The following is a 27107-nucleotide window of genomic DNA, read 5'->3' as shown; positions in this document are numbered from 1 at the left end:
GGGCTGGAGAGGCTGTGGGGGGCTGGTGAGGCTCTGCGGGTATCTGGAGAGGCTGTGGGGGGCTGGTGAGGCTCTGCGGGATGTTGGGTGAGGCTCTGCGGGATGTTGGGTGAGGCTCTGCGGGGGATCTGGAGAGGCTGTGGGGGGCTGGAGAGGCTCTGCGGGATGTTGGGTGAGGCTCTGCGGGGGATCTGGAGAGGCTGTGGGGGGCTGTTGAGGGTCTGTGGGATGCTGGGTGAGGCTCTGCGGGGGATCTGGAGAGGCTCTGCGGGATGTTGGGTGAGGGTCTGCGGGATGTTGGGTGAGGCTCTGCGGGATGTTGGGGGAGGCTCTGCGGGATGTTGGGTGAGGCTCTGCGGGGGATCTGGAGAGGCTGTGGGGGGCTGGTGAGGCTCTGCGGGATGTTGGGTGAGGCTCTGCGGGGATCTGGAGAGGCTGTGAGGGGGGCTGGTGAGGCTCTGCGGGATGTTGGGTGAGGCTCTGCGGGGGATCTGGAGAGGTTGTGGGGGGCTGGTGAGGCTCTGCGGGGGATCTGGAGAGGTTGTGGGGGGCTGGTGAGGCTCTGTGGGATGTTGGGTGAGGCTCTGCGGGGGATCTGGAGAGGCTGTGGGGGGCTGTTGAGGGTCTGTGGGATGCTGGGTGAGGCTCTGCGGGGGATCTGGAGAGGCTCTGTGGGATGTTGGGTGAGGCTCTGCGGGATGTTGGGTGAGGCTCTGCGGGATGTTGGGTGAGGCTCAGCGGGATGTTGGGTGAGGCTCTGCGGGGGATCTGGAGAAGTTGTGGGGGGCTGGTGAGGCTCTGCGGGGGGATCTGGAGAGGTTGTGGGGGGCTGGTGAGGCTCTGCGGGATGTTGGGTGAGGCTCTGCGGGGGATCTGGAGAGGCTGTGGGGGGCTGGTGAGGCTCTGCAGGATGTTGGGGGAGGCTCTGTGGGATGTTGGGGGAGGCTCTGCGGGATGTTGGGTGAGGGTCTGTGGGATGTTGGGTGAGGCACTGCGGGATGTTGGGTGAGGCTCTGCGGGATGTTGGGTGAGGCTCTGCGGGATGTTGGGTGAGGCTCTGCAGGGGATCTGGAGAGGTTGTGGGGGACTGGTGAGGCTCTGCGGGATTTTGGGTGAGGCTCTGCGGGATGTTGGGTGAGGCTCTGCGGGGGATCTGGAGAGGCTGTGGGGGGCTGGTGAGGTTCTGCGGGATGTTGGGTGAGGCTCTGCGGGGGATCTGGAGAGGCTGTGGGGGGCTGGTGAGGCTCTGCGGGATGTTGGGTGAGGCTCTGTGGGGGATCTGGAGAGGCTGTGAGGGGGGCTGGTGAGGCTCTGCGGGGATCTGGAGAGGTTGTGGGGGGCTGGTGAGGCTCTGCGGGATGTTGGGTGAGGCTCTGCGGGGGATCTGGAGAGGCTGTGGGGGGCTGTTGAGGGTCTGTGGGATGCTGGGTGAGGCTCTGCGGGGGATCTGGAGAGGCTCTGCGGGATGTTGGGTGAGGCTCTGCGGGATGTTGGGTGAGGCTCTGCGGGATGTTGGGTGAGGCTCAGCGGGATGTTGGGTGAGGCTCTGCGGGGGATCTGGAGAGGCTGTGGGGGGCTGGTGAGGCTCTGCGGGATGTTGGGTGAGGCTCTGTGGGGGATCTGGAGAGGCTGTGAGGGGGGCTGGTGAGGCTCTGCGGGGATCTGGAGAGGCTGTGGGGGGCTGGTGAGGCTCTGCGGGATGTTGGGTGAGGCTCTGTGGGGGATCTGGAGAGGCTGTGGGGGGCTGGAGAGGCTCTGCGGGATGTTGGGTGAGGCTCTGCGGGGGATCTGGAGAGGCTGTGGGGGGCTGTTGAGGGTCTGTGGGATGCTGGGTGAGGCTCTGCGGGGGATCTGGAGAGGCTCTGCGGGATGTTGGGTGAGGGTCTGCGGGATGTTGGGTGAGGCTCTGCGGGATGTTGGGGGAGGCTCTGCGGGATGTTGGGTGAGGCTCTGCGGGGGATCTGGAGAGGCTGTGGGGGGCTGGTGAGGCTCTGCGGGATGTTGGGTGAGGCTCTGTGGGGGATCTGGAGAGGCTGTGAGGGGGGCTGGTGAGGCTCTGCGGGGATCTGGAGAGGCTGTGGGGGGCTGGTGAGGCTCTGCGGGATGTTGGGTGAGGCTCTGTGGGGGATCTGGAGAGGCTGTGGGGGGCTGGAGAGGCTCTGCGGGATGTTGGGTGAGGCTCTGCGGGGGATCTGGAGAGGCTGTGGGGGGCTGGAGAGGCTCTACGGGATGTTGGGTGAGGCTCTGCGGGGGATCTGGAGAGGCTGTGGGGGGCTGGTGAGGCTCTGCGGGATGTTGGGTGAGGCTCTGCGGGGGATCTGGAGAGGCTGTGGGGGGCTGGAGAGGCTCTGCGGGATGTTGGGTGAGGCTCTGCGGGGGATCTGGAGAGGCTGTGGGGGGCTGGAGAGGCTCTGCGGGATGTTGGGTGAGGCTCTGCGGGATGTTGGGTGAGGCTCTGCGGGGGATCTGGAGAGGCTGTGGGGGGCTGGAGAGGTTCTGCGGGATGTTGGGTGAGGCTCTGCGGGGATCTGGAGAGGTTGTGGGGGGCTGGTGAGGCTCTGCGGGATGTTGGGTGAGGCTCTGTGGGGGATCTGGAGAGGCTGTGGGGGGCTGGAGAGGCTCTGCGGGATGTTGGGTGAGGCTCTGCGGGGGATCTGGAGAGGCTGTGGGGGGCTGGAGAGGCTCTACGGGATGTTGGGTGAGGCTCTGCGGGGGATCTGGAGAGGCTGTGGGGGGCTGGTGAGGCTCTGCGGGATGTTGGGTGAGGCTCTGCGGGGGATCTGGAGAGGCTGTGGGGGGCTGGTGAGGCTCTGCGGGATGTTGGGTGAGGCTCTGCGGGATGTTGGGTGAGGCTCTGTGGGATGTTGGCTGAGGCTCTGCGGGGGATCTGGAGAGGCTGTGGGGGGCTGGAGAGGCTCTGCGGGATGTTGGGTGAGGCTCTGCGGGGGATCTGGAGAGGCTGTTGGGGGCTGCAGAGGCTCTACGGGATGTTGGGTGAGGCTCTGCGGGGGATCTGGAGAGGCTGTGGGGGGCTGGTGAGGCTCTGCGGGATGTTGGGTGAGGCTCTGCGGGATGTTGGGAGAGGCTCTGCGGGATGTTGGGGGAGGCTCTGCGGGATGCCTGGAGAGGCTCTGCAGGATGTTGGGGGAGGCTCTGTGGGATGTTGGGGGAGGCTCTGCGGGATGTTGGGTGAGGCTTTGCGGGATGTTGGGTGAGGCTCTGCGGGATGTTGGGTGAGGCTCTGCGGGATGTTGGGTGAGGCTCTGCAGGGGATCTGGAGAGGTTGTGGGGGGCTGGTGAGGCTCTGCGGGATGTTGGGTGAGGCTCTGCGGGGGATCTGGAGAGGCTGTGGGGGGCTGGTGAGGCTCTGTGGGATGTTGGGTGAGGCTCTGCGGGGGATCTGGAGAGGCTGTGGGGGGCTGGTGAGGCTCTGCGGGATGTTGGGTGAGGCTCTGTGGGGGATCTGGAGAGGCTGTGAGGGGGGCTGGTGAGACTCTGCGGTGATCTGGAGAGGCTGTGGGGGGCTGGTGAGGCTCTGCGGGATGTTGGGTGAGGCTCTGCGGGGGATCTGGAGAGGCTGTGGGGGGCTGTTGAGGGTCTGTGGGATGCTGGGTGAGGCTCTGCGGGGGATCTGGAGAGGCTCTGCGGGATGTTGGGTGAGGCTCTGCGGGATGTTGGGTGAGGCTCTGCGGGATGTTGGGTGAGGCTCTGCGGGATGTTGGGTGAGGCTCTGCGGGATGTTGGGTGAGGCTCAGCGGGATGTTGGGTGAGGCTCTGCGGGGGATCTGGAGAAGTTGTGGGGGGCTGGTGAGGCTCTGCGGGGGATCTGGAGAGGCTGTGGGGGGCTGGTGAGGCTCTGCGGGATGTTGGGTGAGGCTCTGTGGGGGATCTGGAGAGGCTGTGAGGGGGGCTGGTGAGGCTCTGCGGGGATCTGGAGAGGCTGTGGGGGGCTGGTGAGGCTCTGCGGGATGTTGGGTGAGGCTCTGTGGGGGATCTGGAGAGGCTGTGGGGGGCTGGAGAGGCTCTGCGGGATGTTGGGTGAGGCTCTGCGGAGGATCTGGAGAGGCTGTGGGGGGCTGTTGAGGGTCTGTGGGATGCTGGGTGAGGCTCTGCGGGGGATCTGGAGAGGCTCTGCGGGATGTTGGGTGAGGCTCTGCGGGATGTTGGGTGAGGCTCTGCGGGATGTTGGGTGAGGCTCTGCGGGGGATCTGGAGAGGCTGTGGGGGGCTGGTGAGGCTCTGCGGGATGTTGGGTGAGGCTCTGTGGGGGCTCTGGAGAGGCTGTGAGGGGGCTGGTGAGGCTCTGCTGGGATCTGGAGAGGCTGTGGGGGGCTGGTGAGGCTCTGCGGGATGTTGGGTGAGGCTCTGTGGGGGATCTGGAGAGGCTCTGCGGGATGTTGGGTGAGGCTCTGCGGGGGATCTGGAGAGGCTGTGGGGGGCTGGAGAGGCTCTACGGGATGTTGGGTGAGGCTCTGCGGGGGATCTGGAGAGGCTGTGGGGGGCTGGTGAGGCTCTGCGGGATGTTGGGTGAGGCTCTGCGGGATGTTGGGTGAGGCTCTGCGGGGGATCTGGAGAGGCTGTGGGGGGCTGGAGAGGCTCTGCGGGATGTTGGGTGAGGCTCTGCGGGGGATCTGGAGAGGCTGTGGGGGGCTGGAGAGGCTCTGCGGGATGTTGGGTGAGGCTCTGCGGGATGTTGGGTGAGGCTCTGCGGGGGATCTGGAGAGGCTGTGGGGGGCTGGAGAGGTTCTGCGGGATGTTGGGTGAGGCTCTGCGGGGATCTGGAGAGGTTGTGGGGGGCTGGTGAGGCTCTGCGGGATGTTGGGTGAGGCTCTGTGGGGGATCTGGAGAGGCTGTGGGGGGCTGGAGAGGCTCTGCGGGATGTTGGGTGAGGCTCTGCGGGGGATCTGGAGAGGCTGTGGGGGGCTGGAGAGGCTCTACGGGATGTTGGGTGAGGCTCTGCGGGGGATCTGGAGAGGCTGTGGGGGGCTGGTGAGGCTCTGCGGGATGTTGGGTGAGGCTCTGCGGGATGTTGGGAGAGGCTCTGCGGGATGTTGGGGGAGGCTCTGCGGGATGCCTGGAGAGGCTCTGCAGGATGTTGGGGGAGGCTCTGTGGGATGTTGGGGGAGGCTCTGCGGGATGTTGGGTGAGGCTCTGCGGGATGCTGGGTGAGGCTCAGCGGGATGTTGGGTGAGGCTCTGCGGGATGTTGGGTGAGGCTCTGCAGGGGATCTGGAGAGGTTGTGGGGGGCTGGTGAGGCTCTGCGGGATGTTGGGTGAGGCTCTGCGGGGGATCTGGAGAGGCTGTGGGGGGCTGGTGAGGCTCTGCGGGATGTTGGGTGAGGCTCTGTGGGGGATCTGGAGAGGCTGTGAGGGGGGCTGGTGAGGCTCTGCGGGGATCTGGAGAGGCTGTGGGGGGCTGGTGAGGCTCTGCGGGATGTTGGGTGAGGCTCTGTGGGGGATCTGGAGAGGCTGTGGGGGGCTGGAGAGGCTCTGCGGGATGTTGGGTGAGGCTCTGCGGGGGATCTGGAGAGGCTGTGGGGGGCTGGAGAGGCTCTACGGGATGTTGGGTGAGGCTCTGCGGGATGTTGGGTGAGGCTCTGCGGGGATCTGGAGAGGTTGTGGGGGGCTGGTGAGGCTCTGCGGGATGTTGGGTGAGGCTCTGTGGGGGATCTGGAGAGGCTGTGGGGGGCTGGAGAGGCTCTGCGGGATGTTGGGTGAGGCTCTGCGGGGGATCTGGAGAGGCTGTGGGGGGCTGGTGAGGCTCTGCGGGATGTTGGGTGAGGCTCTGCGGGGGATCTGGAGAGGCTGTGGGGGGCTGGTGAGGCTCTGCGGGATGTTGGGTGAGGCTCTGTGGGATGTTGGCTGAGGCTCTGCGGGGGATCTGGAGAGGCTGTGGGGGGCTGGAGAGGCTCTGCGGGATGTTGGGTGAGGCTCTGCGGGGGATCTGGAGAGGCTGTTGGGGGCTGCAGAGGCTCTACGGGATGTTGTGTGAGGCTCTGCGGGGGATCTGGAGAGGCTGTGGGGGGCTGGTGAGGCTCTGCGGGATGTTGGGTGAGGCTCTGCGGGATGTTGGGAGAGGCTCTGCGGTATGTTGGGGGAGGCTCTGCAGGATGTTGGGGGAGGCTCTGTGGGATGTTGGGGGAGGCTCTGCGGGATGTTGGGTGAGGCTCTGCGGGATGTTGGGTGAGGCTCTGCGGGATGTTGGGTGAGGATCTGCGGGGGATCTGGAGAGCCTGTGGGGGGCTGGTGAGGCTCTGCGGGATGTTGGGTGAGGCTCTGCGGGGGATCTGGAGAGGCTGTCGGGGTCTGGTGAGGCTCTGCGGGATGTTGGGTGAGGCTCTGTGGGGGATCTGGAGAGGCTGTGAGGGGGGCTGGTGAGGCTCTGCGGGGATCTGGAGAGGCTGTGGGGGGCTAGTGAGGCTCTGCGGGATGTTGGGTGAGGCTCTACGGGATGTTGGGTGAGGCTCTGCGGGGGATCTGGAGAGGCTGTGGGGGGCTGGTGAGGCTCTGCGGGGGATCTGGAGAGGCTGTGGGGGGCTGGTGAGGCTCTGCGGGATGTTGGGTGAGGCTCTGCGGGGGATCTGGAGACGCTGTGGGGGGCTGGTGAGGCTCTGCGGGATGTTGGGTGAGGCTCTGCGGGGGATCTGGAGAGGCTCTGCGGGATGTTGGGTGAGGCTCTGCGGGGGATCTGGAGAGGCTGTGGGGGGCTGGTGAGGCTCTTCGGGGGATCTGGAGAGGCTGTGGGGGGGCTGGTGAGGCTCTGCGGGATGTTGGGTGAGGCTCTGCGGGATGTTGGGTGACGCTCTGCGGGGGTTATGGAGAGGCTGTGGGGGGCTGGTGAGGCTCTGCGGGATGTTGGGTGAGGCTCTGCGGGGGATCTGGAGAGGCTGTGGGGCTGGTGAGGCTCTGCGGGGGATCTGGAGAGGCTCTGCGGGATGTTGGGTGAGGCTCTGCGGGATGTTGGGTGAGGCTCTGCGGGATGTTGGGTGAGGCTCTGCGGGGGATCTGGAGAGGCTCTGCGGGGCATCTGGAGAGGCTCTGCGGGATGTTGGGTGAGGCTCTGTGGGGGATCTGGAGAGGCTCTGCGGGATGTTGGGTGAGGCTCTGCGGGATGTTGGGTGAGGCTCTGCGGGGGATCTGGAGAGGCTCTGCGGGATGTTGGGTGAGGCTCTGTGGGGGATCTGGAGAGGCTGTGGGGGGCTGGAGAGGCTGTGGGGGGCTGGTGAGGCTCTGCGGGTATCTGGAGAGGCTGTGGGGGGCTGGTGAGGCTCTGCGGGATGTTGGGTGAGGCTCTGCGGGATGTTGGGTGAGGCTCTGCGGGGGATCTGGAGAGGCTGTGGGGGGCTGGTGAGGCTCTGCGGGATGTTGGGTGAGGCTCTGCGGGGGATCTGGAGAGGCTGTGGGGGGCTGGTGAGGCTCTGCGGGGGATCTGGAGAGGCTGTGGGGGGCTGGTGAGGCTCTACGGGATGTTGGGTGAGGCTCTGCGGGGGATCTGGAGAGGCTGTGGGGGGCTGGTGAGGCTCTGCGGGGGATCTGGAGAGGCTGTGGGGGGCTGGTGAGGCTCTACGGGATGTTGGGTGAGGCTCTGCGGGGGATCTGGAGAGGCTGTGGGGGCCTGGTGAGGCTCTGCGGGATGTTGGGTGAGGCTCTGCGGGATGTTGGGTGAGGCTCTGAGGGATGTTGGGTGAGGCTCTGCGGGGGATCTGGAGAGGCTGTGGGGGGCTGGTGAGGGTCTGCGGGATGTTGGGTGAGGCTCTGCGGGATGTTGGGTGAGGCTCTGCGGGATGTTGGGTGAGGCTCTGCGGGGGATCTGGAGAGGCTGTGCGGGATGTTGGGTGAGGCTCTGCGGGATGTTGGGTGAGGCTCTGCGGGATGTTGGGTGAGGCTCTGCGGGGGATCTGGAGAGGCTGTGGGGGGCTGGTGAGGCTCTGTGGGGGATCTGGAGAGGCTCTGCAGGATGTTGGGTGAGGCTCTGCGGGGGATCTGGACAGGTTGTGGGGGGCTGGTGAGGCTCTGCGGGGGGTCTGGAGAGGCTCTGCGGGATGTTGGGTGAGGGTCTGCGGGGGATCTGGAGAGGCTGTGGGGGGCTGGTGAGGCTCTGTGGGGGATCTGGAGAGGCTCTGTGGGATGTTTGGTGAGGCTCTGCGGGGGATCTGGAGAGGCTGTGGGGGGCTGGTGAGGCTCTGTGGGGGATCTGGAGAGGCTCTGCGGGATGTTGGGTGAGGCTCTGCGGGATGTTGGGTGAGGCTCTGCGGGGGATCTGGAGAGGCTCTGCGGGATGTTGGGTGAGGCTCTGCGGGATGTTGGGTGAGGCTCTGTGGGGGATCTGGAGAGGCTCTGCGGGATGTTGGGTGAGGCTCTGCGGGATGTTGGGTGAGGCTCTGCGGGGGATCTGGAGAGGCTGTGGGGGATCTGGTGAGGCTCTGCGGGATGTTGGGTGAGGCTCTGCGGGGGATCTGGAGAGGCTGTGGGGGGCTGGAGAGGCTGTGGGGGATCTGGTGAGGCTCTGCGGGATGTTGGGTGAGGCTCTGCGGGGGATCTGGAGAGGCTGTGGGGGGCTGGTGAGGCTCTGTGGGGGATCTGGAGAGGCTCTGCGGGATGTTGGGTGAGGCTCTGCGGGACTTACCCATGTCTCTATTTTTGCAGAACACTTGAGGAGAGCGCGAGGAGCGGAGATCGATGTGGAGACGCCGGATTCGATTCTGGTGAACACGAACCTGAGGGCGCTGATTAATAAGCACACCTTCTCCCTGCTGCCGGGGGATGGGCAGCAGCGCCTGCTCCTGCTGCTGCCGGAGGTGGACCGCCCGGTGAGCTGCACGGAGGGGTCCGGGGGAATATAATGTCGCCTTTTATATTTAACACAGCAGAGGTGTGTGATATGGCCGTGCAATGTAATGCCACTAGATGGCGCTGCCTCACTGTATTCACTGGCTATACAAAGTCTACACACCCCTGTTAAATTTCCAGGTTTTTATAATGTACAAAAATCCTACCAAGGAGAATCGCTTTCAGAACTTTTCCCCCATAATCTGTGCAAACCCAGTGAGGACCAAAAGAGAAATATCGAGGTAAAATAATGTGGTTGCATAAGTCTGCACACCCTTACACTAATATTGGAAGAAGTCCACTGTGAATGTCTGGCAGTGTCCAGTCTCAGGGGTCAGAGGTCACTTAGGGTCGTTGTTTCAGCTTTTTAGCAGAGGCCGACAGGTTTTGTTGCAAAATTAACTGATATCTGTTCTGTCCATAATCCCCTCCCCCTTAACTAAAACCCCAGTTCAACCTGCAGAAAATCTGTCCCAAAGCTCAATACTGCTTCCACCATGCCTCACTGTGGGGAGGGTGGTCTTCTGTGGATGCATCGTTATTGGGTTCCCCCCAGCCTAAAAATAGCAGCCTGCAGCTGCCTAGAATTGTAGCATCAATTGGAGCTTTACCCAGCTCATACCAAATGCCCTGGTGCTGTGACAGTCAGGGTAATAAAGGGTTAATAACAGCGCATATCTGCCACTAAGCCCTAGATTAGTAATGGAAGGCGTCTGAGACCCCCCTGTAAGTGAAAGCAAATAAATAAAATGCTGAAAAAATCCTTTGTTTGAAATGAAATACAAAAATCCCCACCCTCTTTCTCCAATTTATTAACCCCAAACACCCAGTTCCAATGTAATCCACAGAAGGTTCCACGGTGATCACGGCTCTGCTACATACTGAAGTCACGGCCGAGCCGGGACGAACATGACCGCCCGCTGCGGCTTCAGGCACATACCGACGAAGCCACAGCTGTGAGCGGTGACATCACTCAGTTTATCTGCTGTCACAGCTGGAGGCTCCCACGGTACACCACCTGTGACCTCAGATGACCTCATTGAACTCAGTGACCACAGGGGACCTCATTGAACTCAGTGACCTCAATTCAGGTGATTTTTTTTTTTTTTGCCAGGAGCAGCAGCAGCTTTGGTGCTGAATTTTATGCTGCAAATCTGCATCTTCTGGCGGTTTTGATGTGATATTGATGTGTTTTTTTTTCTGCCATGAGATGCAGGTCTTGTTGAACTGAATGAGGTCACCCGAGGTCAGTTTACCTGTGGTCACAGGTGGGGTACTGTGGGAACCTCCAGCTTTGACCGCAGATAAACTGAGTGACGTCACCGCTCACAGCTGCGGCTCAGACTGTCTCTGCCTGAAGCCACAGTGTGCAGTCATGTTCTGTGCCCCCGCGCTGTGACTTCAGTATGTAGCAGAGCCGGGATTGCTGTGGGACCTCGTGTGGATTGCGTCAGAACTGGGTGTTTGGAGTTACTAAACTGGAGAAAGAGGGTCGGGTGCTTTGGATTTCATTTCAAATAATTTTTTTTAGTGTTTGTGTTTATTTCTTTTCACTTACAGGATTAGTAATGGGGGGGTCTCATAGACACCCCCATTACTAATCTAGGGCTTTGTGGCAGCTGTGAGCTGTCATTAACCCCTTATATTACCCCAATTGCCCAATCAGGAAGAGTTAGGTTAAGTACCGAGACTGTCAAATCTAATGGATGCGACAATTCTGGGCAGCTACAATTTTTTAGGCTAGGGGGGCCCAATTTCTATGGGTCTCCCCAACCTGAAAATAGCAGACCCCAGCTGTCAGCTTTATCATTGTTGGGTATCAAAATTGGGGGGGACCACACACCATTTTTTTTTTAAAAAAATATTTATATAATTTTAAACATGCCTCATACAGTTCCTCTTATTTTGATACAGAGCCCAGATAAGCGCCCGGCTGGGGTCTGCAGCCTGTAGCTGTAGGCGTTATCTGTGCTGGGGATCATAATATGGGGGAACCTACCCCATTTTTTTAAATTTATTTTTGCACCAATGTAGGGACGCAGACAGCAGGTGCGATTCCAACCAATCACAGACGCTGTCACACAGGGTGGGGGTGCGGTCTGACAGCAACCAATCACAGATGCCAGGATTGCCGGTGGGTGGGGGAAGCGGTGAATATGTATGAGGGTTAATGAGCGGCCCTGTCCCCATAGACATATATAAGGATTTGTGTCTAGGCAGATGTTAAAGTCCGGTCTTGAACCAATTTTTTTTTTTTGTTTTAAAAAAAAAAAAAAAAAATCCGGTTGGACGATCCGAACCCAAATATCTATGGCTCCGCCCCTCTCTAATTATGAAAGGCACTAAAGGTGGAAAAGTGCAGAAATTGTTCTTGGTAAGATTTTATGTATGACAGAAACCTGGCGGTATAGCAAGGGTGTGTAGACATTTTATATATGGCAGTATCATACACTAGATGGCGCTGTCTCACTGTACATGATATGGCGGCATCATACACTAGATGGCGCTGTCTCACTGTACATGATATGGCGGTATAATACACTAGATGGCGCTGTCTTACTGTACATGATATGGCAGTATCATACACTAGATGGCGCTCTCTCACTGTACATGATATGGCAGTATAATACACTAGATGGCGCTGTCTCACTGTACATGATATGGCAGTATCATACACTAGATGGCGCTGTCTGACTGTACATGGTATGGAGGTATAATACACTAGATGGCGCTGTCTCACTGTACATGATATGGCGGTATAATACACTAGATGGCGCTGTCTCACTGTACATGATATGGCGGTATAATACACTAGATGGCGCTGTCTCACTGTACATGATATGGCAGTATAATACACTAGATGGCCCTGTCTCACTGTACATGATATGGCAGTATAATACACTAGATGGCGCTGTCTCACTGTACATGATATGGCGGTATAATACACTAGATGGCGCTGTCTCACTGTACATGATATGGCAGTATAATACACTAGATGGCGCTGTCTCACTGTACATGATATGGCGGTATAATACACTAGATGGCGCTGTCTCACTGTACATGATATGGCGGTATAATACACTAGATGGCGCTGTCTCACTGTACATGATATGGCGGTATAATACACTAGATGGCCCTGTCTCACTGTACATGATATGGCAGTATAATACACTAGATGGCGCTGTCTCACTGTACATGATATGGCGGCATCATACACTAGATGGCGCTGTCTCACTGTACATGATATGGCGGTATAATACACTAGATGGCGCTGTCTTACTGTACATGATATGGCAGTATCATACACTAGATGGCGCTGTCTCACTGTACATGATATGGCAGTATAATACACTAGATGGCGCTGTCTCACTGTACATGATATGGCAGTATAATATACTAGATGGCGCTGTCTCACTGTACATGATATGGCAGTATCATACACTAGATGGCGCTGTCTGACTGTACATGATATGGAGGTATAATACACTAGATGGCGCTGTCTCACTGTACATGATATGGCGGTATAATACACTAGATGGCGCTGTCTTACTGTACATGATATGGCAGTATCATACACTAGATGGCGCTGTCTCACTGTACATGATATGGCAGTATAATACACTAGATGGCGCTGTCTCACTGTACATGATATGGCAGTATAATACACTAGATGGCGCTGTCTCACTGTACATGATATGGCAGTATCATACACTAGATGGCGCTGTCTGACTGTACATGATATGGAGGTATAATACACTAGATGGCGCTGTCTCACTGTACATGATATGGCAGTATAATACACTAGATGGCCCTGTCTCACTGTACATGATATGGCAGTATCATACACTAGATGGCGCTGTCTCACTGTACATGATATGGCAGTATAATACACTACATGGCGCTGTCTCACTGTATATGATATGGCGGTATAATACACTAGATGGCGCTGTCTCACTGTACATGGTATGGCGGTATAATACACTAGATGGCGCTGTCTCACTGTACATGGTATGGCAGTATAATACACTAGATGGCGCTGTCTCACTGTACATGGTATGGCAGTATAATACACTAGATGGCGCTGTCTCACTGTACATGATATGGCGGTATAATACACTAGATGGCGCTGTCTCACTGTACATGATATGGCAGTATAATACACTAGATGGCCCTGTCTCACTGTACATGATATGGCAGTATCATACACTAGATGGCGCTGTCTCACTGTACATGATATGGCAGTATCATACACTAGATGGCGCTGTCTCACTGTACATGATATGGCGGTATAATACACTAGATGGCCCTGTCTCACTGTACATGATATGGCAGTATAATACACTAGATGGCCCTGTCTCACTGTACATGATATGGCAGTATAATACACTAGATGGCGCTGTCTCACTGTACATGATATGGCGGTATAATACACTAGATGGCCCTGTCTCACTGTACATGATATGGCAGTATAATACACTAGATGGCGCTGTCTCACTGTACATGATATGGCGGTATAATACACTAGATGGCCCTGTCTCACTGTACATGATATGGCAGTATAATACACTAGATGGCGCTGTCTCACTGTACATGATATGGCAGTATAATACACTAGATGGCGCTGTCTCACTGTACATGGTATGGCAGTATAATACACTAGATGGCCCTGTCTCACTGTACATGATATGGCAGTATAATACACTAGATGGCGCTGTCTCACTGTACATGATATGGCGGTATAATACACTAGATGGCGCTGTCTCATTGTACATGATATGGCGGTATAATACACTAGGTGGCGCTGTCTCACTGTACATGATATGGCGGTATAATACACTAGATGGCGCTGTCTCACTGTACATGATATGGCGGTATAATACACTAGGTGGCGCTGTCTCACTGTACATGATATGGCAGTATCATACACTAGATGGCGCTGTCTCACTGTACATGATATGGCAGTATAATGCACTAGATGGCGCTGTCTCACTGTACATGATATGGCAGTATAATACACTAGATGGCGCTGTCTCACTGTACATGATATGGCAGTATCATACACTAGATGGCGCTGTCTGACTGTACATGATATGGAGGTATAATACACTAGATGGCGCTGTCTCACTGTACATGATATGGCAGTATCATACACTAGATGGCGCTGTCTCACTGTACATGATATGGCAGTATAATACACTAGATGGCCCTGGCTCACTGTACATGATATGGCAGTATAATACACTAGATGGCGCTGTCTCACTGTACATGATATGGCGGTATAATACACTAGATGGCCCTGTCTCACTGTACATGATATGGCAGTATAATACACTAGATGGCGCTGTCTCACTGTACATGATATGGCGGTATAAAACACTAGATGGCCCTGTCTCACTGTACATGGTATGGCAGTATAATACACTAGATGGCGCTGTCTCACTGTACATGATATGGCAGTATAATACACTAGATGGCCCTGTCTCACTGTACATGATATGGCAGTATAATACACTAGATGGCGCTGTCTCACTGTACATGATATGGCGGTATAATACACTAGATGGCGCTGTCTCACTGTACATGATATGGCAGTATAATACACTAGATGGCGCTGTCTCACTGTACATGATATGGCAGTATCATACACTAGATGGCGCTGTCTCACTGTACATGATATGGCAGTATAATACACTAGATGGCGCTGTCTCACTGTACATGATATGGCAGTATCATACACTAGATGGCGCTGTCTCACTGTACATGATATGGCAGTATAATACACTAGATGGCGCTGTCTCACTGTACATGATATGGCAGTATAATACACTAGATGGCGCTGTCTCACTGTACATGATATGGCAGTATCATACACTAGATGGCGCTGTCTCACTGTACATGATATGGCAGTATAATACACTAGATGGCGCTGTCTCACTGTACATGATATGGCAGTATAATACACTAGATGGCGCTGTCTCACTGTACATGGTATGGCAGTATAATACACTAGATGGCCCTGTCTCACTGTACATGATATGGCAGTATAATACACTAGATGGCCCTGTCTCACTGTACATGATATGGCAGTATAATACACTAGATGGCCCTGTCTCACTGTACATGATATGGCGGTATAATACACTAGATGGCGCTGTCTCAATGTACATGGTATGGCGGTATAATACACTAGATGGCGCTGTCTCACTGTACATGATATGGCGGTATAATACACTAGATGGCGCTGTCTCACTGTACATGATATGGCAGTATAATACACTAGATGGCCCTGTCTCACTGTACATGATATGGCAGTATCATACACTAGATGGCGCTGTCTCACTGTACATGATATGGCAGTATAATACACTACATGGCGCTGTCTCACTGTATATGATATGGCGGTATAATACACTAGATGGAGCTGTCTCACTGTACATGGTATGGCGGTATAATACACTAGATGGCGCTGTCTCACTGTACATGGTATGGCAGTATAATACACTAGATGGCGCTGTCTCACTGTACATGATATGGCGGTATAATACACTAGATGGCGCTGTCTCACTGTACATGATATGGCAGTATAATACACTAGATGGCCCTGTCTCACTGTACATGATATGGCAGTATCATACACTAGATGGCGCTGTCTCACTGTACATGATATGGCAGTATCATACACTAGATGGCGCTGTCTCACTGTACATGATATGGCGGTATAATACACTAGATGGCCCTGTCTCACTGTACATGATATGGCAGTATAATACACTAGATGGCCCTGTCTCACTGTACATGATATGGCAGTATAATACACTAGATGGCGCTGTCTCACTGTACATGATATGGCGGTATAATACACTAGATGGCCCTGTCTCACTGTACATGATATGGCAGTATAATACACTAGATGGCGCTGTCTCACTGTACATGGTATGGCAGTATAATACACTAGATGGCCCTGTCTCACTGTACATGATATGGCAGTATAATACACTAGATGGCGCTGTCTCACTGTACATGATATGGCGGTATAATACACTAGATGGCGCTGTCTCATTGTACATGATATGGCGGTATAATACACTAGGTGGCGCTGTCTCACTGTACATGATATGGCGGTATAATACACTAGATGGCGCTGTCTCACTGTACATGATATGGCGGTATAATACACTAGGTGGCGCTGTCTCACTGTACATGATATGGCAGTATCATACACTAGATGGCGCTGTCTCACTGTACATGATATGGCAGTATAATGCACTAGATGGCGCTGTCTCACTGTACATGATATGGCAGTATAATACACTAGATGGCGCTGTCTCACTGTACATGATATGGCAGTATCATACACTAGATGGCGCTGTCTGACTGTACATGATATGGAGGTATAATACACTAGATGGCGCTGTCTCACTGTACATGATATGGCAGTATCATACACTAGATGGCGCTGTCTCACTGTACATGATATGGCAGTATAATACACTAGATGGCCCTGGCTCACTGTACATGATATGGCAGTATAATACACTAGATGGCGCTGTCTCACTGTACATGATATGGCGGTATAATACACTAGATGGCGCTGTCTCACTGTACATGATATGGCGGTATAAAACACTAGATGGCCCTGTCTCACTGTACATGGTATGGCAGTATAATACACTAGATGGAGCTGTCTCACTGTACATGATATGGCAGTATAATACACTAGATGGCCCTGTCTCACTGTACATGATATGGCAGTATAATACAATAGATGGCGCTGTCTCACTGTACATGATATGGCGGTATAATACACTAGATGGCGCTGTCTCACTGTACATGATATGGCAGTATAATACACTAGATGGCGCTGTCTCACTGTACATGATATGGCAGTATCATACACTAGATGGCGCTGTCTCACTGTACATGATATGGCAGTATAATACACTAGATGGCGCTGTCTCACTGTACATGATATGGCAGTATCATACACTAGATGGCGCTGTCTCACTGTACATGATATGGCAGTATAATACACTAGATGGCGCTGTCTCACTGTACATGATATGGCAGTATAATACACTAGATGGCGCTGTCTCACTGTACATGATATGGCAGTATAATACACTAGATGGCGCTGTCTCACTGTACATGGTATGGCAGTATAATACACTAGATGGTCCTGTCTCACTGTACATGATATGGCAGTATAATACACTAGATGGCCCTGTCTCACTGTACATGATATGGCAGTATAATACACTAGATGGCCCTGTCTCACTGTACATGATATGGCGGTATAATACACTAGATGGCGCTGTCTCAATGTACATGGTATGGCGGTATAATACACTAGATGGCGCTGTCTCACTGTACATGATATGGCGGTATAATACACTAGATGGCGCTGTCTCACTGTACATGATATGGCAGTATAATACACTAGATGGCCCTGTCTCACTGTACATGATATGGCGGTATAATACACTAGATGGCGCTGTCTCACTGTACATGATATGGCGGTATAATACACTAGATGGCGCTGTCTCACTGTACATGATATGGCGGTATAATACACTAGATGGCGCTGTCTCACTGTACATGGTATGGCGGTATAATACACTAGATGGCCCTTTCTCACTGTACATGATACGGCAGTATAATACACTAGATGGCCCTTTCTCACTGTACATGATACGGCAGTATAATACACTAGATGGCGCTGTCTCACTGTACATGATATGGCGGTATAATACACTAGATGGCGCTGTCTCACTGTACATGATATGGCGGTATAATACACTAGATGTCGCTGTCTCACTGTACATGATATGGCGGTATAATACACTAGATGGCGCTGTCTCACTGTACATGATATGGCGGTATAATACACTAGATGGCGCTGTCTCATTGTACATGATATGGCGGTATAATACACTAGGTGGCGCTGTCTCACTGTACATGATATGGCAGTATAATACACTAGATGGCGCTGTCTCACTGTACATGCTATGGCGGTATAATACACTAGATGGCGCTGTCTCACTTTACATGATATGGCGGTATAATACACTAGATGGCGCTGTCTCACTTTACATGATATGGCGGTATAATACACTAGATGGCGCTGTCGCACTGTATATGATATGGCAGTATAATACACTAGATGTCGCTGTCTCACTGTACATGATATGGCAGTATAATACACTAGATGGCCCTGTCTCACTGTACATGATATGGCAGTATAATACACTAGATGGCGCTGTCTCACTGTACTTGATATGGCGGTATAATACACTAGATGGCGCTGTCTCACTGTACATGATATGGCAGTATAATACACTAGATGGCGCTGTCTCACTGTACATGATATGGCAGTATAATACACTAGATGGCGCTGTCTCACTGTACATGATATGGCAGTATCATACACTAGATGGTGCTGTCTCACTGTACATGATATGGCGGTATAATACACTAGATGGCGCTGTCTCACTGTACATGATATGGCAGTATAATACACTAGATGGCGCTGTCTCACTGTACATGATATGGCGGTATAATACACTAGATGGCGCTGTCTCATTGTACATGATATGGCAGTATAATACACTAGATGGCGCTGTCTCACTGTACATGATATGGCAGTATAATACACTAGATGGCGCTGTCTCACTGTACATGATATGGCAGTATAATACACTAGATGGCGCTGTCTCACTGTACATGATATGGCAGTATCATACACTAGATGGCGCTGTCTCACTGTACATGATATGGCGGTATAATACACTAGATGGCGCTGTCTCACTGTACATGATTTGGCAGTATAATACACTAGATGGCGCTGTCTCACTGTACATGATATGGCGGTATAATACACTAGATGGCGCTGTCTCACTGTACATGATATGGCGGTATAATACACTAGATGGCGCTGTCTCACTGTACATGATATGGCGGTATAATACACTAGATGGCGCTGTCTCACTGTAAATGATATGGCGGTATAATACACTAGATGGCGCTGTCTCACTGTACATGATATGGCAGTATAATACACTAGATGGCGCTGTCTCACTGTATATGATATGGCAGTATAATACACTAGATGGTGCTGTCTCACTGTACATGATATGGCGGTATAATACACTAGATGACGCTGTCTCACTGTACATGATATGGCAGTATAATACACTAGATGGCGCTGTCTCACTGTACATGATACGGCAGTATAATACACTAGATGGCGCTGTCTCACTGTACATGATATGGCGGTATAATACACTAGATGGCGCTGTCTCACTGTATATGATATGGCAGTATAATACACTAGATGGCGCTGTCTCACTGTACATGATATGGCGGTATAATACACTAGATGGCGCTGTCTTACTGTACATGATGTGGCAGTATAATACACTAGATGGCCCTGTCTCACTGTACATGGTATGGCAGTATAATACACTAGATGGCGCTGTCTCACTCTACATGTTATGGCAGTATAATACACTAGATGGCGCTGTCTCACTGTACATGATATGGCAGTATAATACACTAGATGGCGCTGTCTCACTGTACATGATATGGCGGTATAATACACTAGATGGCGCTGTCTCACTGTACATGATATGGCGGTATAATACACTAGATGGCGCTGTCTCACTGTACATGATATGTTGGTATAATACACTAGATGGCGCTGTCTCACTGTACATGATATGTTGGTATAATACACTAGATGGCGCTGTCTCACTGTACATGATATGGCGGTATAATACACTAGATGGCGCTGTCTCACTGTACATGATATGGCGGTATAATACACTAGATGGCGCTGTCTCACTGTACATGATATGGCAGTATAATACACTAGATGGCGCTGTCTCACTGTACATGATATGGCAGTATAATACACTACATGGCGCTGTCTCACTGTACATGATATGGCAGTATAATACACTAGATGGCGCTGTCTCACTGTACATGATATGGCAGTATAATACACTAGATGGCGCTGTCTCACTGTACATGATATGGCAGTATAATACACTAGATGGCGCTGTCTCACTGTACATGATATGGCAGAATAATACACTAGATGGCGCTGTCTCACTGTACATGATATGGCGGTATAATACACTAGATGGCGCTGTCTCACTGTACATGATATGGCGGTATAATACACTAGATGGCGCTGTCTCACTGTACATGATATGTTGGTATAATACACTAGATGGCGCTGTCTCACTGTACATGATATGGCAGTATAATACATTAGATGGCGCTGTCTCACTGTACATGATATGGCAGTATAATACACTAGATGGCGCTGTCTCACTGTACATGATATGGCAGTATAATACACTAGATGGCGCTTTCTCACTGTACATGATATGGCGGTATAATACACTAGATGGCGCTGTCTCACTGTACATGGTATGGCGGTATAATACACTAGATGGCCCTGTCTCACTGTACATGATATGGCAGTATAATACACTAGATGGCGCTGTCTCACTGTACATGATAGGACGGTATAATACACTAAATGGCGCTGTCTCACTATACATGGTATGGCGGTATAATACACTAGATGGCCCTGTCTCACTGTACATGATATGGCAGTATAATACACTAGATGGCGCTGTCTCACTGTACATGATATGGCGGTATAATACACTAGATGGCGCTGTCTCACTGTACATGATATGGCAGTATAATACACTAGATGGCGCTGTCTCACTGTATATGATATGGCAGTATAATACACTAGATGGCGCTGTCTCACTGTACATGATATCAGGGCTGTGGAGTCGGTAAGCCAAACCTTCGACTCCGACTCCGACTCCTCAAATTCTCTTGCACCGACTCCGACTCCGGCTCCGACTCCGGCTCCGACTCCGACTCCTACATATATTGCTTATAGTTAGGTGAAAAATTTATTGTAGTACATGAATATGTGTATGTGAACATTAGACATTTAATAATTTTTATGATACAATAATCAAGATATTTGGATAGAACATAAAATATATTTATTGGATACAACTTTAGAACACAAAAAACTGTAATAAATTGTAAATATGTAATACACTATGTAATATACAGTAGATTACATATATATCTTGTGTGTGTATATACACTGTGTATATATATATAATATTACATATTTACAATTTATTAGTTTTTTGTGTTCTAAAGTTGTATCCAATAAATATTTTATGTTCTATCCAAATATCTTGATTATTGTATCATAAAAACAATTAAATGTCTGATGTTCACATTGTACTACAATAAATTTTTCACTTAAATATAAGCATTATACTAAATGTTATTATTTAGTAAAATATTCAGCACATTCTGCATTGCACTCCTGTCCCCAATTTATTATATATTTTAGGAGTCGGAGTCGGTGCATTTTATACCGACTCCAACTCCGACTCCGACTCCACCAAAATGAGCTCCGACTCCGACTCCACGACTCCGACTCCACAGCCCTGCATGATATGGCAGTATAATACACAAGATGGCGCTGTCTCACTGTACATGATATGGCAGTATAATACACAAGATGGCGCTGTCTCACTGTACATGATATGGCAGTATAATACACAAGATGGCGCTGTCTCACTGTACATGATATGGCAGTATAATACACTAGATGGCGCTGTCTCACTGTACATGGTATGGCGGTATAATACACTAGATGGCGCTGTCTCACTGTACATGATATGGCGGTATAATACACTAGATGGCGCTGTCTCACTGTACATGATATGGCAGTATAATACACTATATGCCGCTGTCTCACTGTACATGATATGGCAGTATAATACACTAGATGGCGCTGTATCATTCACTGTACATCATATGGCGGTATAATACACTAGATGGCGCTGTCTCACTGTACATGATATGGCAGTATAATACACTAGATGGCGCTGTCTCACTGTACATGATATGGCGGTATAATACACTAGATGGCGCTGTCTGACTGTAAATGATATGGCGGTATAATACACTAGATGGCGCTGTCTCACTGTACATGGTATGGCGGTATAATACACTAGATGGCGCTGTCTCACTGTACATGATATGGCGGTATAATACACTAGATGGCGCTGTCTCACTGTACATGATATGGCGGTATAATACACTAGATGGCGCTGTCTCACTGTACATGATATGGCGGTATAATACACTAGATGGCGCTGTCTCACTGTACATGATATGGCGGTATAATACACTAGATGGCGCTGTCTCACTGTACATGATATGGCAGTATAATACACTAGATGGCGCTGTCTTACTGTACATGGTATGGCGGTATAATACACTAGATGGCGCTGTCTCACTGTACATGGTATGGCGGTATAATACACTAGATGGCGCTGTCTCACTGTACATGATATGGCGGTATAATACACTAGATGGCGCTGTCTCACTGTACATGATATGGCGGTATAATACACTAGATGGCGCTGTCTCACTGTACATGATATGGCGGTATAATACACTAGATGGCGCTGTCTCACTGTACATGATATGGCAGTATAATACACTAGATGGCGCTGTCTCACTGTACATGATATGGCAGTATAATACACTAGATGGCGCTGTCTCACTGTACTTGATATGGCGGTATAATACACTAGATGGCGCTGTCTCACTGTACATGATATGGCAGTATAATACACTAGATGGCGCTGTCTCACTGTACATGATATGGCAGTATAATACACTAGATGGCGCTGTCTCACTGTACATGATATGGCAGTATCATACACTAGATGGTGCTGTCTCACTGTACATGATATGGCGGTATAATACACTAGATGGCGCTGTCTCACTGTACATGATATGGCAGTATAATACACTAGATGGCGCTGTCTCACTGTACATGATATGGCGGTATAATACACTAGATGGCGCTGTCTCATTGTACATGATATGGCAGTATAATACACTAGATGGCGCTGTCTCACTGTACATTATATGGCAGTATAATACACTAGATGGCGCTGTCTCACTGTACATGATATGGCAGTATAATACACTAGATGGCGCTGTCTCACTGTACATGATATGGCAGTATCATACACTAGATGGCGCTGTCTCACTGTACATGATATGGCGGTATAATACACTAGATGGCGCTGTCTCACTGTACATGATTTGGCAGTATAATACACTAGATGGCGCTGTCTCACTGTACATGATATGGCGGTATAATACACTAGATGGCGCTGTCTCACTGTACATGATATGGCGGTATAATACACTAGATGGCGCTGTCTCACTGTACATGATATGGCGGTATAATACACTAGATGGCGCTGTCTCACTGTAAATGATATGGCGGTATAATACACTAGATGGCGCTGTCTCACTGTACATGATATGGCAGTATAATACACTAGATGGCGCTGTCTCACTGTATATGATATGGCAGTATAATACACTAGATGGTGCTGTCTCACTGTACATGATATGGCGGTATAATACACTAGATGACGCTGTCTCACTGTACATGATATGGCAGTATAATACACTAGATGGCGCTGTCTCACTGTACATGATACGGCAGTATAATACACTAGATGGCGCTGTCTCACTGTACATGATATGGCGGTATAATACACTAGATGGCGCTGTCTCACTGTATATGATATGGCAGTATAATACACTAGATGGCGCTGTCTCACTGTACATGATATGGCGGTATAATACACTAGATGGCGCTGTCTTACTGTACATGATGTGGCAGTATAATACACTAGATGGCCCTGTCTCACTGTACATGGTATGGCAGTATAATACACTAGATGGCGCTGTCTCACTCTACATGTTATGGCAGTATAATACACTAGATGGCGCTGTCTCACTGTACATGATATGGCAGTATAATACACTAGATGGCGCTGTCTCACTGTACATGATATGGCGGTATAATACACTAGATGGCGCTGTCTCACTGTACATGATATGGCGGTATAATACACTAGATGGCGCTGTCTCACTGTACATGATATGTTGGTATAATACACTAGATGGCGCTGTCTCACTGTACATGATATGTTGGTATAATACACTAGATGGCGCTGTCTCACTGTACATGATATGGCGGTATAATACACTAGATGGCGCTGTCTCACTGTACATGATATGGCGGTATAATACACTAGATGGCGCTGTCTCACTGTACATGATATGGCAGTATAATACACTAGATGGCGCTGTCTCACTGTACATGATATGGCAGTATAATACACTACATGGCGCTGTCTCACTGTACATGATATGGCAGTATAATACACTAGATGGCGCTGTCTCACTGTACATGATATGGCAGTATAATACACTAGATGGCGCTGTCTCACTGTACATGATATGGCAGTATAATACACTAGATGGCGCTGTCTCACTGTACATGATATGGCAGAATAATACACTAGATGGCGCTGTCTCACTGTACATGATATGGCGGTATAATACACTAGATGGCGCTGTCTCACTGTACATGATATGGCGGTATAATACACTAGATGGCGCTGTCTCACTGTACATGATATGTTGGTATAATACACTAGATGGCGCTGTCTCACTGTACATGATATGGCAGTATAATACATTAGATGGCGCTGTCTCACTGTACATGATATGGCAGTATAATACACTAGATGGCGCTGTCTCACTGTACATGATATGGCAGTATAATACACTAGATGGCGCTTTCTCACTGTACATGATATGGCGGTATAATACACTAGATGGCGCTGTCTCACTGTACATGGTATGGCGGTATAATACACTAGATGGCCCTGTCTCACTGTACATGATATGGCAGTATAATACACTAGATGGCGCTGTCTCACTGTACATGATAGGACGGTATAATACACTAAATGGCGCTGTCTCACTATACATGGTATGGCGGTATAATACACTAGATGGCCCTGTCTCACTGTACATGATATGGCAGTATAATACACTAGATGGCGCTGTCTCACTGTACATGATATGGCGGTATAATACACTAGATGGCGCTGTCTCACTGTACATGATATGGCAGTATAATACACTAGATGGCGCTGTCTCACTGTATATGATATGGCAGTATAATACACTAGATGGCGCTGTCTCACTGTACATGATATGGCAGTATAATACACTAGATGGTGCTGTCTCACTGTACATGATATGGCGGTATAATACACTAGATGACGCTGTCTCACTGTACATGATATGGCAGTATAATACACTAGATGGCGCTGTCTCACTGTACATGGTATGGCGGTATAATACACTAGATGGCCCTGTCTCACTGTACATGATATGGCAGTATAATACACTAGATGGCGCTGTCTCACTGTACATGATAGGACGGTATAATACACTAAATGGCGCTGTCTCACTATACATGGTATGGCGGTATAATACACTAGATGGCCCTGTCTCACTGTACATGATATGGCAGTATAATACACTAGATGGCGCTGTCTCACTGTACATGATATGGCGGTATAATACACTAGATGGCGCTGTCTCACTGTACATGATATGGCAGTATAATACACTAGATGGCGCTGTCTCACTGTATATGATATGGCAGTATAATACACTAGATGGCGCTGTCTCACTGTACATGATATCAGGGCTGTGGAGTCGGTAAGCCAAACCTTCGACTCCGACTCCGACTCCTCAAATTCTCTTGCACCGACTCCGACTCCGGCTCCGACTCCGGCTCCGACTCCGACTCCTACATATATTGCTTATAGTTAGGTGAAAAATTTATTGTAGTACATGAATATGTGTATGTGAACATTAGACATTTAATAATTTTTATGATACAATAATCAAGATATTTGGATAGAACATAAAATATATTTATTGGATACAACTTTAGAACACAAAAAACTGTAATAAATTGTAAATATGTAATACACTATGTAATATACAGTAGATTACATATATATCTTGTGTGTGTATATACACTGTGTATATATATATAATATTACATATTTACAATTTATTAGTTTTTTGTGTTCTAAAGTTGTATCCAATAAATATTTTATGTTCTATCCAAATATCTTGATTATTGTATCATAAAAACAATTAAATGTCTGATGTTCACATTGTACTACAATAAATTTTTCACTTAAATATAAGCATTATACTAAATGTTATTATTTAGTAAAATATTCAGCACATTCTGCATTGCACTCCTGTCCCCAATTTATTATATATTTTAGGAGTCGGAGTCGGTGCATTTTATACCGACTCCAACTCCGACTCCGACTCCACCAAAATGAGCTCCGACTCCGACTCCACGACTCCGACTCCACAGCCCTGCATGATATGGCAGTATAATACACAAGATGGCGCTGTCTCACTGTACATGATATGGCAGTATAATACACAAGATGGCGCTGTCTCACTGTACATGATATGGCAGTATAATACACAAGATGGCGCTGTCTCACTGTACATGATATGGCAGTATAATACACTAGATGGCGCTGTCTCACTGTACATGGTATGGCGGTATAATACACTAGATGGCGCTGTCTCACTGTACATGATATGGCGGTATAATACACTAGATGGCGCTGTCTCACTGTACATGATATGGCAGTATAATACACTATATGCCGCTGTCTCACTGTACATGATATGGCAGTATAATACACTAGATGGCGCTGTATCATTCACTGTACATCATATGGCGGTATAATACACTAGATGGCGCTGTCTCACTGTACATGATATGGCAGTATAATACACTAGATGGCGCTGTCTCACTGTACATGATATGGCGGTATAATACACTAGATGGCGCTGTCTGACTGTAAATGATATGGCGGTATAATACACTAGATGGCGCTGTCTCACTGTACATGGTATGGCGGTATAATACACTAGATGGCGCTGTCTCACTGTACATGATATGGCGGTATAATACACTAGATGGCGCTGTCTCACTGTACATGATATGGCGGTATAATACACTAGATGGCGCTGTCTCACTGTACATGATATGGCGGTATAATACACTAGATGGCGCTGTCTCACTGTACATGATATGGCGGTATAATACACTAGATGGCGCTGTCTCACTGTACATGATATGGCAGTATAATACACTAGATGGCGCTGTCTTACTGTACATGGTATGGCGGTATAATACACTAGATGGCGCTGTCTCACTGTACATGGTATGGCGGTATAATACACTAGATGGCGCTGTCTCACTGTACATGATATGGCGGTATAATACACTAGA

General features: G+C 50.4%; 1 protein-coding gene across 1 annotated transcript in view; it reads left to right on the top strand.

Moving 5' to 3' along the window:
- Nucleotides 1-27107, top strand: part of ASXL2 (ASXL transcriptional regulator 2) — a 173160-nt gene that overhangs the window by 134164 nt on the left and 11889 nt on the right. The window contains exon 7 of the mRNA XM_075341325.1: nucleotides 8645-8808. Within this exon, the coding sequence (XP_075197440.1) occupies nucleotides 8645-8808 (164 nt within the window). The remainder of the gene's footprint in view (nucleotides 1-8644; nucleotides 8809-27107) is intronic.

Source organism: Anomaloglossus baeobatrachus, chromosome 3, assembly GCF_048569485.1.
Source record: "Anomaloglossus baeobatrachus isolate aAnoBae1 chromosome 3, aAnoBae1.hap1, whole genome shotgun sequence".
Lineage (NCBI taxonomy): Eukaryota > Metazoa > Chordata > Amphibia > Anura > Aromobatidae > Anomaloglossus > Anomaloglossus baeobatrachus.
The sequence above is the reverse complement of the archived record's forward strand: the minus strand, read 5'-3'. Positions and strand labels throughout refer to the sequence as shown.